This window comes from Macrobrachium rosenbergii, chromosome 25, assembly GCF_040412425.1.
Source record: "Macrobrachium rosenbergii isolate ZJJX-2024 chromosome 25, ASM4041242v1, whole genome shotgun sequence".
NCBI classification, from domain to species: Eukaryota; Metazoa; Arthropoda; class Malacostraca; order Decapoda; family Palaemonidae; genus Macrobrachium; species Macrobrachium rosenbergii.
In genome coordinates, this window is record NC_089765.1 from 30119500 (window position 1) to 30141603 (window position 22104).

General features: G+C 36.4%; 1 protein-coding gene across 1 annotated transcript in view; it reads right to left on the reverse strand.

Moving 5' to 3' along the window:
- LOC136852524 (ATP-dependent DNA helicase RecQ-like) overlaps positions 1-22104 on the reverse strand; it is a 155207-nt gene that overhangs the window by 41400 nt on the left and 91703 nt on the right. The window contains 2 exon segments of the mRNA XM_067127235.1: positions 2455-2596; positions 17140-17254. Of these exon segments, the coding sequence (XP_066983336.1) occupies positions 2455-2596; positions 17140-17254 (257 nt within the window).

The following is a 22104-nucleotide window of genomic DNA, read 5'->3' on the forward strand; positions in this document are numbered from 1 at the left end:
TTTAAACACAGCAAAATATCCATAAAATGTTTAATACAAATTAAATAAATCTGTAATACAAATCGTAAACTTCTTAAGCTTATTCTGGGGCCCACCCTGGAATGACAGGTGGGTCCCAGAATGAGCTAAACAAGTTTATGATGTGTCTCTGTCTCTCTCTCTCTCTCTCAACACATCAAAAATCTATAAAATGTCTGTAATATAAATTAAATAAATCTTTAATACAAATTGTACACTATTTAAGCTCATTCTGGGGCCCACCCTGGAATGAAAGGTAGGCCCCAGAATGAGCTTAACAAGATACTGTATCTCTCTCTCTCTCTCTCTCTCTCTCTCTCTCTCTCTCTCTCTCTCTCTCTCTCTCTGTTAAGGGTAATGTAAAATGTATCTGAAATTATATTACTGTACTGTAAAGTGTTTTTGGATGATAGAGCATACTGTACAGTATCTAAAATATTTGCTAATTATTTTCACTTTATTTTCCAGTCTGCTTTTATTGAAATCTAAAAATTTTGTACAATAATTGTACAGTACATGGAAAATATGAAAAAATGAATGACAAAGTAACATCACGTTTATCTATAACACTATACTGTACAAAAAAATAAACATACATGCATAAGAAACCAATCTTTCCCTAATCTCAGAGAGAGAGAGAAACTACTATCCCACGAAAAAGTGGGGGAGCATAGTAAATGAGAATAGCGTAAAATATAAATTTAAAAATCATAAACGTAACAACACAAACCAAAACAAGCTGTAGCAAGTTCTCTGATGACAGAGAATGAGTTTGTGCATTCGTGCATACCCTACACACAGGACTGTGTTTACCTTTTGGGTTTTAAAAATAAAATATGAGTAAATACAGCAATAACATAAATGAGAATAGTGTAAAATATAAATAAAAACATCAATTTCGTAACAGCAGCAACCAAAAACAAGCTGTATCAAGTTCTCTGATGCCAGAGAATGTGTTTGTGCATTCAAACATACCCTAAGCACAAGGCCTTTATCTTTTGGTAAAAATAAAAAATGAGAAAATACAATAAAAATATAAATGAGAATAGCATAAAATATAAATAAAAATGTCTTAAGATTAACAACAACAACAAAACTACAGTAGTAAGTTCTCCAATGCCAGTGAATAAGTTTGTGTTTGTATGTACCCTTTTGGGTTGTAAAAATAAAATATTAGACAATAACGTAAAATTACAAATGAGACTAGCGTAAAATATCAATAAAAGATCATAAGTGAACAACACAAGCCAAAACAAGTTGTAGTAAGTTCTCCGATGCCAGCGAATGAGTTTGTGCATTTGTACATACCCTAGGCATATGGCTGTGTTTATCTTTTGGGTTGTAAAAATTAAAAAAATTAGAAAATACAGTGAAAATATGAGAATAACCTAAAATATATATCAAAAAATTATAAACGTAACAACACAAACCAAAACAAACTGGTGCAAGTTCTCCAGCACCAGTGAACGAGTTTGTGCATTCTAATGTACCCTAGGCATGTTTACCTTTTGGGTTGTAAAAATGAGAAAATGAAGTAAAAATATAAATTTAAATACAATATAAATTTAAAAAATCATAAGTGAAACAACATGAACCAAAGCAAGCTGCAAGAAGTTATCTGATGGCAGTGAATGCCATCAGATGTAAAAACGAAAAATTATAAAATACAGTAAAAGTATAAATGAGAATGATATAAAATATAAATTTTAAAAAATCATAAGTGTGACAACACAAACCAAAACAAGCTGTGGCAAGTTCTCCTATGCCAGCAATTGAGTTAGTGCATTTGTATGTACCATAGGCACATGATTGCAATTATCTTTTGGATTGTAAAAATACATAATAAGAAAATACCGTACAAATATACAAGAGAATAGCATAAAATATATATATATAAAAATTCCAAAATGAAGAAGATGGGAATCCTGAGAGCCATTCACTTCAAACCATGTGAATGTGCTTAGTTGCAAATTCCAACTCTACACTTTGGAAGAAGCAATGATGAACTTTCTTGCGTAAGTCAACAGAATTACCTATACCATTTATTTTGCCCATGCTTCATTAAAATGTCACTTGATTTCCTTTTAATGTTTTTTTTCCTGTTAACCAACTTGTACTGATTTACAGAGTATTTCAAAGGTAGGATGAGGTGGTTAACTGTTAAGTGTATTCTAACCTAACCACTCTGTAATCCGGCAAAACCACTAAATGGCACCCTGCAGGTCCCAGTGATGCCCGATTAGTGATGTTCGACCTGTATTATAAGAGATAGTCATACTAGGACCAAAGTCCATGCACACTCTTATCTGAATATGGTATCTGAATAGAATGGCAACCTAAATAAATAACACTACTACTACAGAAAACAAATATAAAATGAACAATTCGAATACTGCCTGTGAGTAAAAATATTCCATTTCACTCACATACCCATACCTAAAGCCTTCCAGTATGTATCATTTCGATGTTTGCCAGCTGCAAATGTTGATAATGTTTTCCAGTACGGCTTCACACGTTGACAATTTGACCCTTTCAAAATAAAGATGATGGTGCCAAGAGCAGCAAATTCTCTGCAGCCCTGTTCATAAAAAAAACTTGGCTTCAATTCACGAGTCCTACTAAGAAACACGACGCTGAAAACTGCTCACTTCAATTACCATAACAGCAAACAAAGAGGCCGACTTCAAATTAATGTAAAAACACCTTTAAATAATGGATTTGTGTCAAAACATGTTTGTCAGTAAAGTACTAAAACATATGCGAGTTGCAATATGCTAAATGACTGATACTATTTTTCAGTGCAAACCTAAAACCCAAATTTGTCTAAAATCTTAACTCTTCATAAAATCTCATGAGATCTTAATTAATTATTATATATCACAACAAATATTTAATTATTCAAAGCAAATTCATCAATCATACTGAGCCCAAATCACGGATGCAGTGCTCCCAGACACATCCATTTTGAAGTATTCAAGACCATAAATAGAACCACAAGTGACCTGACCACACATATACACCAGTGGATTATTACCTGGTAAGAAGAACCTAGCTCATTCTATCATTGTCTGGTGACTGTAGACATCAATATGAGTCTTTCCAGCTTTGCTTCTGCAATTAATAACTGTGGATTCCATACTGTTTAATTTTCAATAATTTTTCATATCCTTCCTGGATAACCACAATTCACTCTTTATCCATTATTTGTCATGTCCTTTTTGCATCATTTAACTAATCCAACTGTTCCTCTTTTTCCTTTAAAGAGTGTGTGAATATTACTCATTACTTACAGCCTGCTGATATAAGAAACATAAAAGTATTGCAGTTTTTGTTTTCAGTATTTATTTGCTAAAGTTTTTCTTTGCTCTGTGCTGTGCTTAACTCAAACATTCTACATATATTAATCTTTTGCTTGGTATCTAAAACACAAGCTGGTCAGTATTCAGCAATAAGGGGTAAGACATCAATTTACTTCCCTCTTATTCTTTTTTTTATTAAGCACTATTAAGCTAATTTTACTGCTAATGCTATTGTAATCAATTTTCAATATCTATACCCTGTATTGCTTATTTCAATATTTTCCTAAAATCAATTTTTATAATCATGTTCTATTTCCCATACCTGATAATTGTAATGATTTCTTGTTTTTGCTCATTACACTATTCTTTCATAGCTGTACCATAAACCTTCAGTTATCAAGTACTGTACTGTAACTTATAATAAAACAATTATGAACAACACAAAAGAGAGAGAAAGTGAGAGAGCGAACTACTGGTATTGCACTAAGAAACACCCTACATATGTACAGCCTGCAACATGTTTATGTTTTTTCACATTTCAATAAAGGATATTACTGTACTGTAACTTGTAATAAAATAATCGTGCAAAATGAGAGAGAGAGAGAGAGAGCAGCTGATACAGTGCTAAGAAATACATCTTCATACATACAGCCTACAACACAGACATAAACACACACACACACACACACACACACAGCTTCCCTTTCTCCCCTATTATTTCTCATTTTTTAATTTCTTGATGTTTTGTCATTCAGTAATTTTCACTGCATAAAATGATGAAAAACCAAATATAGGATGAAAAGGTAACAAAACTGCCAGGACAAGAGGGGGGGAGAGACAGAGAGGCAGAGAGCAAGCTTTTCTAATTGTTATTGGTTTAAAAGTACGACATCAATCAACACATCATATGTAAATTTATCACCTTGAATTGGTTGATATGGATACGTCATCAATTCAACAGCATATGGTAGAAGGTGCATAGGTGGCCCACCACTCATGTTTTTCATAAGCTTTACCACTATTGGTATATATGCTTAATTAATTACACAGCATTGTGACTTTTTGCTTCTTAATGACTGATAGACATAACATCATACACAAATCTTTCTCTAATTGGCTACGTCCGGAAAGTATCAATGCACTCAGTAACAAAGAGCGTTTTCCCTCTTTGCACAGTCGTGGGTGACCAGCTGCTTGTTTGTTAACCCTTAAACATCGAGCCTCTATTTACAAAAGTGTCTGCCGCATGCCAGTGGGGTTTGGGAGTTAGCGCCGAAGCGGAAAGAAAGTTTTTTTCAAAAAATCACAGCATGCTTAGTTTTTAAGATTTAGAGTTCATTTTTGGCTCCTTTTTTTCTCATTGTCTGAAGTTTAGTATGCAACCATCAGAAATGAAAAAAAATATCATCATCATATATAAATATTGGAATATATGACAGCGCAAAATAAAATTTCATATATAATTGTATACAAATCACGCTGTGAGCAAAACGGTTAGAGCTAATGAGCTATTTTTTTTTTCGTTGTATTGTACACTAAATTGCAATGATTTTGGTATATAACAAATTTTAAAACGATCAAAGCAACACAGAGAAAATATTATCACAAAATGATAAATGAATTCGTAACGCGTAGACGTAAAAAAAAGTTTTTTTTCAAAAATTTACTATAAATCGAAATATTGTGCTAGAGACTTTCCGTTTGTTGCAAAATGAAGGTAAATGATTGAATATTACTAAAATGTAAGAGTTTTAGCTTACAATTGCGTTTTTATACCATTTCGGTCGAGTCAAAGTTAACCGAAGGTTGAAATTTCGGCACGTGATTTATATGAAAATATTTCCAAACTGATAAAAGCTACAACCATGAGTTATTTTTTGTTATATTCTACATGAAATTGCGCACATTTTCCTATATAAAACTTTATGTAACGGTTAATATAAAACGGTGCAAAAATTACGACAAAGTGACTAAAGAAATTCTGAGATTTTCAGCAGAGTTAGCACGCGTGGAGGTAAGGAAAAAGTTTTTTTTTAAAAATTCACCATAAATCGAAATATTGTGCTAGAGACTTCTCGTTTGTCGCAAAATGAAGGTAAATGATTGAATATTACTAGAATGTAAGAGTTTTAGCTTACAATTGCATTTTTCTACCATTTCGGTCGAGTCAAAGTTGACAGAAGGTTGAAATTTTGGCACTTACCATGATTTGTATTAAAGTATTTCAAAACTGATAAAAGCTACAACCATGAGTTATTTTTTGTTGTATTCTACATGAAATTGCGCACATTTTCATATATAAAACATTATGTAACGGCTAATAGAAAATGGTGAAAAAATTACGACAAAGTGACTAAAGAATTTCTGAGATTTTCAGCAGAGTTAGCACGCACAGAGTTAAGGAAAAAGTTTTTTTCAAAAATTCACCATAAATCGAAATATTGTGCTAGAGACTTCCCGTTTGTTGCAAAATGAAGGTAAATGATTGAATACTACTAGAATGTAAGAGTTGTAGCTAACAATTGCATTTCCGACCATTTCGGTCGAATCAAAGTTGACTGAAGGTTGAAATTTTGGCACTTATCGTGATTTATATGAAAATATGTCGTCAAAATTGACGAAAGCTACAACCATGAGTTATTTTTTATTGTATTCTACATGAAATTGCACACATTTTCATATAAAAACTTTATGTAACATCTAATAGAAAACGGTACAAAAATTACAACAAAGTGACAAAAGAATTTCTGAGATTGTAAGAGCTTGATGCCATCTCTTCCAAACACGTGTGTGTTCGTGTGTTTGTTGTACATTGGAGTGGCGAGACGTTTGGCGTCTTCACGAACAGAAACATACACAACGTTTTGATACAGACGATGCGTTGGAACATTATGAGTACATGATTAGAATGCTTGCATGGCAATGCAAGTGGTGGTGATTGTGCATACATCAAGACAACACTGGTTAGGGAGAAACAGATGGAAATATTGTATAGTTGAAATCGCATTCCTTTAGAGAAAGAAAACGAGATGCTCTTGTTGTCTTGTCCACTCCGATGGATGACGAACATACGAACACACACGTGTTTGGAAGAGACGGCGTCAGGCTCTTACAAGATTTTCAGCAGAGTTAGTGCGGACGTAAGGAAAATGTTTTTTTCAAAAATTCACCATAAATCGAAATATTGTGCTAGAGACTTCTCGTTCATCGCAAAATGAAGGTAAATGATTGAATATTACTAGAATGTAAGAGTTTTAGTTTACAATTGCATTTTTCTACCATTTCAGTCGAGTCAAAGTTGACCGAAGTTGAAATTTTGGCACTTATTGTGATTTATATGAAAATATGTCAAAATTGATAAAAGCTACAACCATGAGTTATTTTTTGTTGTATTCTACATGAAATTGCACACATTCTCATATATAAAACATTATGTAACGGTTAATATAAAAGGGTGAAAAAATTACGACAATGTGATAAAAGAATTTCTGAGATTTAGTTAGTGGCCGTGGACATAAGGAAAAAGTTTTTTTCAAAAATTCACCATAAATCAAAATATTGTGCTAGAGACTTCCCGTTTGTTGCAAAATGAGGGTAAATGATTGAATATTATTAGAATGTAAGAGTTTTAGCTTACAATTGCATTTTCGACCATTTCGGTCGAGTCAAAGTTGACCGAAGGTAGAAATTTTGGCACTTATCGTGATTTATATGAAAATATGTCAAAATTGATAAAAGCTACAACCATGAGTTATTTTTTGTTGTATTCTACATGAAATTGCTCACATTTTCCTATATATAACTTTATGTAACGTCTAATAGAAAACTGTGCAAAAATTACGACAAAGTGACTAAAGAATTTCTGAGATTGTAAGAGCCTGACGCCGTCTCTTCCAAACACGTGTGTGTTCGTGTGTTTGTTGTCCATCGGAGTGGTGAGACGTTTGGCGTCTTCACAAACAGAAACATACAGACAGTTTGATACAGCAGATTTGTTGGAACATTAGGAGTACATGATTAGAATGCTTGCATGGCAATGCAAGTAGTGGTGATTGTACATACATCAAGACAACAATGGTGGTTTTGGAGTGGCCTCCCTGGTGGAGGTAGCTAGGGAACAGAGTGGTATTGGCGAAGGACATCCCCAGAGGAGGTCTCATCCCAACAGGAACTCCACTCCATGCCTGATTTTATTCACCACACCAAGGTGGTGAGGTTGCGTGCCCAAAGGGGTGGTTACCTGAAGTTCAAATGTGGGAATGGTCTTGGTTTGCTCCTCTATCCAAGTCATCGTCCACCTGGTCTTCTCATCAACAGTGGCACTGGCTGGCACTTGGGCCCAGTCAATCAGGCTAATATCTGAGCCAGTGTCTACCAAAGCCGGCAGGTTCACTGGTAAGCTAGAGCCATCCAGGGGTGCCACTGAGACGGACTGAGACCAGACCCACTCAGGATGAGACATATTTGGTGGCACAGCCGCGGAGGTCATGCATTAATCAGGTTGACGTGCTTGCTAGAGGAGAGATACTTTGGGCAACCACGATATCCAGCAGTATAGTGCCCTGTTCCACAGTCTCGGCAGGGTCCCTTTGAATGGGCTGATTTCCCTATGGTGACTGTCGGTGGAGAAGGTTGAGTAAACGTAGAGGGAGAGGAGCTTTGGTGGTTGGTAGTAGGCTGCCTATTGTTGCCCAACTTGTAGCGGCAATCAGCTTCAGCGTGCCCGAACTTCTTACAGCTAGTGCAAGTAGGCTTGCTAGGCAGCCCATTCTTCGGGCGAGTTGAGCCTGAGAGGTACCCAGGTGGCACTATGCGGCAATGAGACGTGCTGTGGGACTGGTTGTACGTTTCACCATGAATCGGCCATACGGCAGGCTTCCAAAAGTGTGGTGGGCTGCTTATCACTGAGATACACAGCAAGGGGCCTAGGCACACATTGGAAAAGATCCTCCTGCATGGTCCGATTGAACAAGTCCTCGAATTTATTGCACGACAGGGAGTCGAGCCAGCAGGTACCAGACTGGATCTTGTGACAGGCCCATTCCGTCCAGGACCAGCCGACTTCCTTGGCAAGACCTCGGAACTGTTGTCTCCATTTCTCCAGGGTTATTTCGTAAGCTTTTGTGATAACCCTACGAACTCCAAGCAAGTCGCCTCTTTGACTCTTCTCCAGTGAGCGGAGGGCTGCCTTAGCTTTTCCTTTCATGTGCTTAGTAAGCACTAAGGCCCTCTCTGTCTCGGTGGTGCTGTAATTTTCAAAGAGTGCCTCTATCTCCAACCATGCTTCTGGCTGAGATCAGAGTATTTGGTGCAGCAGGTGTGGGGTTGGAGACCTGTTGGATCGCTATAGCTTCAGCACTTTCCTTTCCTGCCTTCTCCAGCTCGAGCTCGTCTTTGAGAGCTAGTTCGCTTTCCTTAAGGGCTAATTCTCTTGCTGTCTTAGCCTCTTTGTGCTTCCTCTGATCTTCTCGTTCTTCTAGTTCCAGCTGGAGTATGTCATCCAGCTGTTATTTCACCCACTAGGTGAGTTCCCGTCCTGTGTAACCTGCGTCCTTGCCCATGTCCATGAGGGCTTGGTGCTGTTCTAAAGGCATAGTTATAGTCTATTAGGACAACTAGGAGAAATGGTCTATGACGATGGGGAAGTGTCCCGTAATTTGATGGCACTTCAGTGGTGTGGCACCTTTTCAATAAAGTGGCACTGTGGTAGGGTGTGCCTTGCAAAGGTCACACTGATGGAGCGATCCTGAAGGAATAATGATCCTTATGGGTGGATATGCTAGTGAAGAGGAAGTGACCCTGAAGGAACGAAGGTCCTTGTGGGCAGATACACTGTTGTAGGCACTCTGTATCCCAGGTGCAGGTGCAGTGGCATATGTGTGATTACTAAATTATGTCTTGGTGGCACTGGGGTGCTGGTGTGTTCCTGGGAATAACACTAAAAGGCAGTGCAACCAAACTGCACTGAAGGAAATGGCAGAATGGATAATTCACTTGTCCACATGAACAGTGATAACTGCGAAGTTAATGTCCAAAACTATTCAGATAACAGACTAACACTATACGCAGGCATTGTCTTTTGCATAGGAATCACTCCCTATTAACAATCCTTTACTAACGGTAGAAGAAAAAGCATTTTTCTCTATAAATGGCCAAAACTCTCAATAAATTCAGAAGTAAACAAAACAGACTTTCCTGAAAACAGACACAAGTTAATGTAATAGCTATAGAAGGAGATAAACTAGGAAGAACAAATGTTCTGCAACATAGAATTTTGTTAGGTGATGGAGCCAAGCCCTTTTTTTTATTCCTAATTACAGATTACCGATAAGCCAGAGACCCATAGTTAGCAATTTGATAGAGGAAATGAAAAGAGATGGAGTAGTAGTTCCTTCTAAATCTTCACATAATTCCCCATTGTTACTTGTTCCAAAGAAAGATGGTAGTTGGAGACTTGTAACAGATTACAGGAAGTTAAATTCCAACACAGTTCCAGATAGAATGCCGATGCCAGTAATCCAGGATTTGTTAGCTCAATTAGGAGGGGCCAAAATATTTTCATCCTTAGATTTGCTTAGTGGATATTGGCAAGTACCTCTAGATGAAGAATCAAAACAATTCACAGCCTTCAGCACTCATAAAGAACATTTAGTTTGAAGTAATGCCATTTGGACTAACATCAGCCCAATTAACATTTGTCAGATTAATGTTACAAATTCTAGGAGATATAGAAAATGTTGCTGTATACTTGGACGATGTGATCATTTTTAGCAAAGACTTAGAAAGTCACCTCAGAACATTAGAAATGGTCCTAGAGAGATAAAGAATTGCAGGACTAAAAATAAAATGAAAGAAATGTCAATTTCTGATGAAATCCTTAGAATACTTGGATCATGTAATTAGTGAAGATGGACTGCGCATGCAGGCACGTAATGTAAAGACAATAACTGATCACCCAGCTCCCACTAATTTGAAAGCATTAAGAAGGTTCCTAGGTATGGTAGGTTATTATAGACCTTTTGTAAAGGGTTTTGCTACTATAGCCAAACCTTTGACAGAATTAACCAAAAAGGATAGAAACTATGAATAGAAGGATGAACAAGAAACAGCCTTTCAAACACTAAAGAGCAAAATGACCAGGAACCCTGTTTCAGTCTACCCAGATTTTTCCAAAGACTTTTACTTAGCTTGTGATGCCTCAAGTATAGGACTAGGAGCTGTATTGTTACAAAAGGCAAAAACTAGAATGAGGGCAGTATATTATGCTAGTAGAGTTTTAAATCCAGCAGAAAGAAACTACAGTACCACAGAAAGAGTGTTTAGCTTTATAGTGGGGTCTAAAGAAATTTAGACACATACTTTTAGGTCATAAGGTTAATGGGCTTACTGATCACAAAGCCATTTGTGACTTATTCAAAAAGAGAGCCTTTACCAATAACATGAAGTTCAATAGATGGTTCATTAGTGTATCAGAATTTGCCCCAGAACTCAGATATGTTCCAGGAAAATTTAACACCTTGGCAGATGCATTATCCAGATCTCAAGAAGAAACAGAAAAATGTATTACCACTAATACCTTTTGTTTTAGTTAAGTAGTAGATTTAGATCTGGAAAGAGTAAAAATACAACAAGAAAATGATGCACAAATCAGACAAATAGTAGGACAGTTAATACTAGACGAATCCTTAAAACCTGATTTTCAGTTAATAAATGGATTGTTTTACTCTCATATAAGTTAGCAGGACATCCAGGAATTAAGAAGACAAGCAGAATCATAACCAGAAATTATTTTTGGCCACATTATAGTGAAGATGCCAAAAACTTTGTACAAAACTGTATAGTTTGTAATCAACGTAAAGGTAACGTAAATCTTAAAGCTCCACTTGAAAAATATCCGTCAGAATTAAATCCATTTCAAGTAGTAACTATGGACTTTTTAGGTCTGTTTCCAACCACTATTAGAGGAAATAGACATAAATTAGTCTTCTTAGACTATTTAACTAGATATGTAGAAATCGTACCAGTAAGAAACCGAGATGCAGCTACATTGGCAGAAGCTCTTAAATCTAGAATTATCACAAGACATTCACGTCCACAAGTTCTTCTTTCGGACAATGCTGCTGAGTTTACTAGTGATCTTTTAAAGAAAATATTTGAATTTTATGAAATAAATGTGTCAAATAACCACTTATAAACCATGTTCTAATGGAGCAGTAGAACGAACTAATCATAAAATAAAGGATATCCTGAAAACTTTAGTGAGCCCACGGACAGAAGATTGGGATTTAGCATTACAAGACGTACACTTCACATTGAATAATACTGTACATGAGACAATGGGAGAATCCCCACACTTTTTGCTATATGGTTATCAGAAAAGAATGCCTAACACATTATTAAACAATGCAACACCACCCAGACATACTTATAACTATGATAACTATGTTGCATGGAAGACCAGACGTGCTTATGAGACAATCATGATAACAAGGGAAAAATTAAAAGAGGTTCATAACACTCATGCCAAATATTATAATAAAAGTACCATTAAACCAGACATTAAGGTAGGTACTCAAATTTAATTACAAAATCATATTCTAGAAGGCCCAAATGTGAAGGTTTCTCCCAAGTTCACTGAACCATATAGAGTTGTAGAAGTGTTAAAATTAAATAAATATAGAGTAACAAAGGAAAGAGATCTAAAGGAAAAAATAGTTCACTGGAATCATATAAAAATAGTAAAAACAGATCCATGGTCCACTGAAGTTGTAGATAATCTGAGACATGAAAATAATGTAGATAATGTTGTAAACAAAAGATACAATCTATGAAACAGACAGTTAAATATATATATAAATGTATATAATCTGTGGTAAAATTATCATAAATATAATGTATGTAGAGAGACCTATGTATATATAAAGAAAATCTGATAAAAGTCTATTTTTACAAATGCAAAAATGCAGAGCATCAGCAAACTAATAGTAATTATCCTGTTTGGACTCATCTCTTCAGAGGTGGAGATAGGATCATTGTTGGAAAAACATGGAAATGTCAAAATGATTAAAGACTTAGGGATCATTAATATAGACATATCATCAGTGTTAAGTAGTGAGAAAAAATTAAAGGCAATTCAAAGAGACATTAAATCAATCCTACAGAAGGGTGTTAATAAGAGTGTTATTTACTTTTTAGAAAACTTAAATACAGAAATAGAAACCACAGTGAAAACCAGATCAAAGCGATCCCTCTTACCCTTCATTGGAACTGCTTTGAACACATTATTTGGAGTTGCTACTGAAGCAAATGTAGAACAGGAAAAAGAGAGAATAGACCGACTAGAAAAGGGGCCGCAACAAGAGGAACAGTGATAAATAAGGTAATTACATCCCAAAATCAAAATGCAGAACAAACAGAAAAACTAAAAATTTTATAAACAAAGTCAACGAAGACGTAATAACAGAACTGAATAAGTTGGAGAATATATAATTTTTAAATACATTTGCTCTAGAAAGTGAAGTGATATTACAGGAACATAAAAACACAATAAATGCCATTTTGCTTGCTTATAAAGGTATTTTGAGGCCAACACTAATTACTCCTAAAGAACTTTAAGAAATAATTAAGTTTTGCATCATGGAAAAACATTTTTCACCACTTGTAGAAGATATATTCATGTACTACAATTCAATAAGTGTCAAAGTGCTTTATGATAAAATTATTTTAATTGTACCTTTCAATACTAGGACCACAAGCACATTAATCAGTGTGTACCCATTTCCCATCTTGATTAATGATAAAACAGTCATTCAAAAGGGAACAATCAAGCATTCTGCATTAGAACATGCTTTACTACAGGCAGTCCCCAGTTATCGGCAGGGTTCCGTTCCCAACAGTGCGACAATAACCGAAAATCGCCGACAACCAAAAATTGGCGATAATAGCACCGATCCTCGGTTATCAGCACCGGTATCCGGTTATCGGCACCGATAACCGGGGATCAGCACCGCCAATAACCGAGGATCCGCACCGATAACCAGAGATTGGTGCCGATAACTGGAGATCGGCGCAGATAACTGGGAATAGGTGTCGAAAATCTGGTTATCGTCACCGCTAGACATGTGCTGTAAAACCGGACCGCCAATAACCGAGGCCGCCAATAACCGGGGACTGCCTGTATTGTCATTCTTTACTGAGCAACAGTTTGGTGAGTGTATTCTGTTAAGAGAACAGGAATATATATGTAATTTTGATAACTTGTATAAGAGCACTAATACATATCCCTGTATTCAGGAGCTCGTATTAAACCAAAACCAAGAAAAAGATGTATGCACAAACAAATGTCAGAAAACTTTTGAAGCACTGATAATTGATCAAGAAATTTTTGTATTTTCACTAAATATTGTTATAGCAAAAATTAAATGTCACAACATTACTACAGAGGTAAAGTTTCAAAATGTTAAATCTTTTACATCATCATGTCAAACCAATTGTATTATGAACCTCATCTTTTCACAACATATAACTTCAATAAACATGTGCCATATAAGAATTACTCACATAAGATAAAAGAATTTGAGTTGTCTCAGCTAGAATTAAAAAACTTGAAAATTTGAACTATGTTGATGAATATTTCTACTATAAAGAAACTGTCTCCCTAATTTTATCATTAATAAATCTAGTTGTAATTGTGATACTTATTTTGTTTATAATTATAATGAGAAGTCTTATCAGAAAAATACATGGGATATTGACAGAACTCAGAGGTAGCAAAAATTGACAGTTGAGTTTGACATCACATGTTTAATATAATTGGATGTAACTTGGTATGTTTAATGTTTTAATGGACTTGTATCCTTCACTCCACAATTGGAGAGACAATTTTTATTATGTCATTTTGTTGCCAATTTTAGTTATTAATGTTGTATCCATTTTATTATAATTGTCTAACCTTGGTAGGTGACTGAGCGATGTAATGGTAGGAATTCTGAATGTTAATTAGGCATAGCATAAACATAAGAGAGAGAGAGTGAGGAACCTTCCACTGATTTGAGAGAGAGAGAGAGAGAGAGAGAGAGAGAGAGAGAGAGAGAGAGAGAGAGAGAGAGAGAGAGAGAGAGAGAGAGAGAGAGAGAGAGAGAGAGAGAGAGAGAGAGAGAGAGAGAGAGAGAGAGAGAGAGAGAGAGAGAGAGAGAGAGAGAGAGAGTGAGAGTGTTATGGCTGTGTCGTGATTACGAAGCCAAACTGGGACGCGCTTTAATCGACTGAAATCATAAAGGAATTCTTAAATAAGTGCCTAATTGCATTAGGTTTGTAAACTAGCGCCAGAAAGCATACCTTCCGGTGACATGAAAAGCACCTCCTTTGTAGGGGGGGCAGTTCAACAAGTCCACCCAAAATGGGGCATCTTTAGATAAGCCCCAACCATTAGCCGTCTACCAAAGGTGGGACAGAAGTAACTTCCCACCTACAAAATGGGCTGGACATTGGTTTTCAAGAATCTTTAAAACGTCAAGTTCAGAGGGAGAGCAGGAGAGAAAGATCAGAAAAGGAGCAGAGAAGGAACAGAGAGCGGCAGAGAGAAATTAGGAACAGAGGAGAAGCAGAAGAAAACTAGAGCCTTAGTGGGGGGAGGTCGTAGCCTCTCCAGTTGTGGGTTGACAAGACTTAGGTTCACACTTTGACTTACACTTCGATTCACACTCCGATTCATTTTGTAAACTACTGTAACTTTGTTATTGTGTTAATGAAGTAAGAAAAACTAAACAGCATCTTCTTAAGGCCTCCTGGGACTAACAACGCTACTACAATAACAAAGTCAGATACAATAAAGCATCTATAAAAGAAAGGTAAGCTTCTTGACATGGCAACGAATAACAGGCATAACAAAAAGTGATCAATTCAACGTTACAAAAATAAAGCACGGCATGAAAATTAGTACTTATTATTAGGTAAATAATTTATTTTACCATACAAAACAAATAAACATGTACGTGTAACCATAAATATTCTCTCATCTCTTACTGAGATGAGAGAATTTTTATAGTTACATGTATATGTTTATTTGTTTTGTTGATAAATAAATGATTTATCTAATAATAAGTACTAATTTTCAAATATTAATAAGATTAAATAACAATAACAATAATAATAATAATAATACAACTGTAATTAAAAAAATGTATACATTTCTATATTAAATTATGTGATATTTTAAACAAACAAATATCATTTCGTGATCTTTTGAGAAGCCTTTGTGTCAATTGTTGCCCATAGCATGTCAAAAGATTTCTGGTACTCTCTCTCTTCTTCTTTCTTTTTCCTTTTTCCTTCATAAATCAAGAATTTCCATCTTTTGATATATAAAATAACTTTCTCTCTCTCTCTCTCTCTCTCATGTTATTCTCTGTCTCCGTAATAATTCATAAATAATCTAACTTGATATTTCAAGTAAGGACAATCTCTCTCTCTCTTGGATTCACAAATGTCGGGTGTCTGTGAAAAAATCGTGTATGACAATTAGTTAGGCTCCAATGAAAAGTTCGAGTGTCTGAAGTTAACATAATGAGTTTGTGCACATGCATATTTGACCACCCACTACTCTTCCAACATGTTCAATCATTGAATCTAAGGCAAAATATAAGAGAGTTGTTTTGAATCTAAATAAAAAATCATATTTTCAGACAACACTTTGTGAGTGGGCGTTGTCAAATGACGACTATTTATAGCTTTACGGTAAATTTCAGGTATCGTCCTCTGACGATCAACATTTCCTGCTATACAGCTTGAACAAATTTTGCTGGAAAAGTGTTCAGATCACTTCCATGGGCCATAAATGGCTCATGGCAACTCTTATGGCAACTATAATAGCTATTCGGTACACAAAAGAGAAATCAGTTTGCCTTGAAATGTAAAAGGGGAATGTTGCCCCAACTTCCCATCCAAGGATGACTCGTAAATATTTTACATTAAATATACTCAGAATTTCTTACTGATTTTAGTTCTTATCTACTATGATATTGTGTGAGCTGTAATTATAAATTTTTACAAAATAAAATTTAAAAAATTAGAAAAAAACATATATAACTTGGTAAAATTAGCATACCTTTTACGACTGTCTTGGTAGAGAGGCCGTACACAGGGTTGGAAATATTTACTTTCAACTTCCGGTGCAAGGTACAGAAATTTTGTTAGAATTTTTTTCTTTATGCCATGTGCATATGTGTCTTCCTCTTTCCACTGATGTGTTTTTTTTTTTAAATTTGCCATCCTTAAATTTAACCCAGTCTTGGGGTGCACGTAATAGATATTTTAGCCCAGGCTGTAAGGGTTAATATATATCAAAACTAGTCATTGTTGCAAAAGCAAAAAAATGAAAAACACTGAAAGTTATAACCTATCAGAACAATTTTATCCTGGTTTGAAAGCAGGTCCAAGTCTAACATAGTTTACTTGCCTTAGACAAGGCAACTATAGCCCCATGCCTGAACCAGTTATTCAGTACAGATCCAGCTGTCCCAAGCAGGTGACTGCTGTGACATAGCCAAAATCAATTAAGTCAAAGAAGAAATCTTGCTAACAGCTAGGTAGACAAACACATGAGGTTCTGACCTAGCAGCATTGTGCTGCCATTCAGCCACCAGAGACAGCATATAATCTGTTTTTCATAAACAAATATATCTTGTGTATTTAGGAATGAAGTGTATGATTAGTGGTGACCATAAAATAAGCTGAAGTAAAATAACAGGTTTGTTAGACAAAACAATTTAAACATCAATTATAATCAAGACATAATTTTCACATATGAGAAGAAAATGGATACCTCTGCAGTCCGGATAATTTTAATAGCATCCTCTGTGAAATCATATTTTCCATCACCATCAAGTGCAGCTTCAACACGAGAAATACCCTTGTTTGTTGTACCAAAACCTGACAACCTGTATGGAAAATATAGTATCGGTAATAGCTGACATTTACATTTTTACAGTAAGACAATATTTAAATAAACTGTGATTAGAACTGCATTACAGAAGTACCAGTGGCAGTCACAAATATTAATGACGGAACACCAACAAAAAATTAACCAATACAATTAAGCTTATTGCTAAAATCCTTAATTTCAACATTCCACAGCACAGATATTTTATGTTACACATGTCTTCATTTGTTAAAAGTTGTAAAAAAATTAGCTTCAAAAGTGCTTGTTACTATTGTTAAGAGTAACAGCTGTGGTCACTCACCACAGATGTGCCATCAGCTCCCTCCAGCCAGTTGGTTACACTTCTGCCTTCCCATGAATTTACAGTGAGTCTGGTAATACACATCACAAACAAAATACATAAAACCTCTTTTAGGATTTTACTCATTACTGAAATTTGTTCAAGTATTGAATAAGCCAAACAAATAAAATCTTTTAACCCACTTTTTTAATAGCGTAGCCACTGTTCGTCCTTAAAGGAGTTACACTTTCACGGTTCCCCCAGGGCTCCATAAGACAGACTAACCAATTACAAAGAATTCTCTTACAGCTGATCTCAGCCAGAAGAGTGCTTGTTGGCACAGAGTGATAGAATATAAAGGACTTGGGACAGGAGGGCTCTATCTCCTGTCCTAAGATTACCTAGGCTCTACATCATACCTGCACAGATGTGACAACAAGTCGATGTCATTGCACTCTGGTCTGTCCAAGAGTTCACTTGTATCCAGGATGTGTTCTGGAATCACATTTGACTATACATTTTATTCTCCAACTTTACATGAGCCAAGCTAAGTACTTAGTTTTAAGACCCATTGAAAAGTATGTTTCTTAAACTTTTAACGGGAAGCCTTATTTTTGTTTAAATTGGGAGCCAGTAAGCTTCTCGCAAGGCGAGAGGTTAGGAATAGATCATTAGGTTACACTGTAATTGCTGTGCTGTTTCTTCTTGTTTAACAAAGTGAGATTTAGCATTAAGGCAATAATATTAGACAATTTTTTCATTGAAACTTATTCAACGCCCTTTTAATGATTACAGATAATTTGAAGTTACCAAAAAGTTCAATCAGGGTAGCCTAACTTTCTTGTTTACGAAACAGCCATGTTCATAGTTCCCAATTGTGCTTGACTTACAAGCCTTGTTGTTTACTAAAGGCCAGTATTTCCTTAGTGGTATTTTATAATCAAACTACAGGGTATCCTAAATATCAGGGTTCTTTCCAATCTTAAAGGATACATTCATGCGGATCTACTTCCAACATGCATTACTCCGCTGATTGTGACATCACAGGCATTGAGCATTTGTCATGGTTTATATTTTTCCTAAGGGAATACAAAAGTATTTTTTCGTTATGGATATGACCCATTGATCATGTTTCCTTACATCATACTATGGACATGTGCTTGTGACCATGTAGGCCTGGGTTCATATGAAGTGTTTGCAGCCTATACAGTGATATACAGTAGATAGCTAACACCAGGTAGTGTTTATCAAACACTTGTTATGATACGTAAAATTTCTCATCCTTGAAACTAGAGGATTGAGAGACTGCACAGTCTGCCCAGGCAGAGATAGGATTCCCATAAAAAATCCCAGGTCATGGAAAAAGGATAATAAAAAACCTAGGTCCAAAAAGAAGTTCAATCAGTTGTCTAAATTCCCTGTTGAAATCAGAATGGATAATGAGAGACAGCGTGCTTACTCCCAGAGCTCCGACTGGTAACAAATGAGACCAAGTCAGACAATAAAACCTCAAGTCAGAATGTAGTACGGGCACCAATATCTGCCCCTGAGAATGATACTGATAAGCCTTGGTGAGATATCTCAGTGTGCATCCTTTCACCATATGGAAAATACCTCATTAATGAAAGGAAAACTGATTGAGGTTGAGCATATATTTCAGGACAGAGTGACCCTTTCCCAATACTGAATGAAGCTAGGTCCCTCCGTCAGTAAGAATTCAGAAACAGTTGAAGGAGACAGTTATCCTGCCTAATATTATAGCAATGAAAGCCAAATAGAAGCAACCATATTAATGAAAGCCCTAGACGCAACTTTTCTCCAGTTTAATGGAAAACATAGTACAACAACAATTTTAGAGAACCAAAAACCTCTCCTTAATCTCACTTTGTTTTGCTGACTGGCCAATGGAAACTCTGTCACCTTTGCACCATCCGTGACTGCCATCCAAGTTGGTTCTATGGTGCTGCTTTCATTTGTTATGAGTAGTGGGCATTGACTTTCATGACAAAGTCGGGTCTTGGATTGTATTTTTTTGCTATAGTTCATGCTTACACAGTCACTCTTCCACTAACAGTGTTCCTGATACTGTTTGCTCATCCAGCATAACTAAGAAGGATCCCACTCTCATGAGTATCACTCCAATCAAGATGGACCTGCCCTTTCATTGCAGGCTGCAGGGCTTCTACTCCATTACAGTTTTACTCTAATCAGATGCCTAAGAAAGATATTATAAGCTTTCATAGTTGTATTTTGAAATCAAACCAAGGCTTCAATCTTCACAGCTCCCATGATTCTTGTCACTGACTGCCAAATGGGGTGATTCCCAAAAGAGGGCATGGGAGAAAGAGGACTCCAAGGAATCTCCTAGAATATTAAGAAGTTCATTCTTCTCTTAATGATTAAGATGTTTCTCTCAATGACTTATCCTTTAGGGTAAATCACTTACCTCCTCTGATAATTAATCTTCACCTTCCAATCAAATGATGGGGCTCACAGCCCTCCCACAAGCAGTAACAGATCACACACTATTTTTCCAGTAAAAAAATAAGTTCCTTCCACCTTGAGAAGAAATTTCTGATTTGTCTTTCATTCAAGTCCACTATTCTTTCAGTGAACATGAATAGATTTGAACTTCGTTCGGTGAGATCTATGCAGGCCCAAAAAAAGTTCTTTCAGTACTAGAATGCAGTCATCCTCTCAGGCATATGCTCTCCCTATGGATAATACTAGAGCTTAGATTTTAAAAGAGGCAAGGACTTTTCTCAGGCCAAGATGTCTCAAATATATATAAGAAAATCATGATTACTTCACAATTCTCCCCTCTTTGACTCTAGGGCTTGTAATTTTTCTAAGATGAGTTACTCAACACAGGCTCACGGAGCTTCTCCAGCAACTGAGGCTCCCAATAAAGAATAAACATCCTCTGTTCCCAAACCCTTTGTTGTTTTCGCTCTGATGGAGCTCAATTCTAGAGGGAATTTTTCTAAAAACTCTAGTTATGATAACCTGGCAGAGAGTTGGTTGTCAGAGCAACTACCTCCCTTCTCTAAAACAGCACTAAACTCTTGAACATTTTTAAGGCTAGAGGGTATCCTCCTTGTTCAGGAGAGCACTGGTACTGACTGACAAGCTGGACTCAGCAAATACTGTATACAAGCAGCTACGAAGAATTCAAGCAGCTCTAACACCAGAGACAAAACATAAAACTTTAATGTTTTTAACATGCCCCCTTACCTTAGCAATACAAAAGAGCAAAAGTTTCATGCAACCTCCTCCAAAAACCAACAATCACCCTTTCGTTCAAACCAAGGAGGCAGGTTACCTGTTCGCTCTCTGGTTTGAGACAGGAAAACTTTGAAAACTTGTTTTGCTCCTCACATCAATTCAGTCCTTATGGAGGCATCTCTCCATGAGTCTTGGGAGGCATGAGAGACTTTAGGAGCAAAAACTTGGGTAGTAAGGACCTCCCTTTATTGGAAACAAGGCCCCCCTGAAAATTTTGCTAGCCTAACCTATCCTTAAATTATTCAATTATGTGATCCACTCACCTGTTCACGTTGTTTTTTTTTTCTATGCAATCCAGCTTGCGACAACAAAAACCACAAACAGACTTACAACCCAACCATTATCGACCTAACCTTCAGAGAGCTCAACATTCTTTCAACAGTCCCACCCATGCTTTTGTTTACATTTTTCTCCCTTCTGCAATTTTCGTCCTGTGACGTCACTTCCTATGACGTCACAACAATAACACTTTTTAAACATAAGGAATGCTTTGCTATAAGAACATCTTATAAAATTAAATATGTGCTTTCTTTTTATACATTTTGTAATGTCCATACACTTCATCAATGCAGAAAATAAAAATAAAATAATGACTAACTTATAAAACTAACATATAATCACCCCCTACCCCCAAAAATTAGTCAATGGCATCCTGGCCTTATTTTCTACATTCAAAAAGCTGACCTTGGACTAGGAAGGAAAGTATGTTTGGCAATTGGGTTGTAGAGGAATTTACAGGCAGCTTAGGCAGCTTTTACAGTTGATCCAGCTCCTTTTAGTATTGAAGTCCTCTGAACCAGCATCTCCAATGCCTTTTCTTTAGCACAAAAAGTGTTTCATCAGTGTGAATATTAGTCTGAGAGGATGCCTTCCAACACCCATAGGAAAACCGGGATGCTTATGCCTTTCCACTGTTCTGTTTGCTTCACCTAGTGATCAACAGGGTGATGATCACCAGGAACCTCAGGGTGACCCTGGTGGCTCCCAAATGGCCACATGCCACATGGTATCTGGACCTGCTAGCTCTTCTCGTTGAAGCACCGAGAGAGATTCCCCCCCTGGCACAACCTACTGTGTAAGCTGCACGCAGAACAGTTCCACCAGTCTGTGAAGTCGCTTGTACACTTCACAGCCGGAGACTATCCAGCATCTCTTGCAAGAGAAAGGCTTTTCTCTCCACACAGCAACAGAGATGTCTGGATACCTGTGACAGTCCTATGCCGCAGTCTACCAGGGCTGTCTTCGGTGGTTGGTGTTGTGGACGGAGCCTCTCTCCGGTCAGA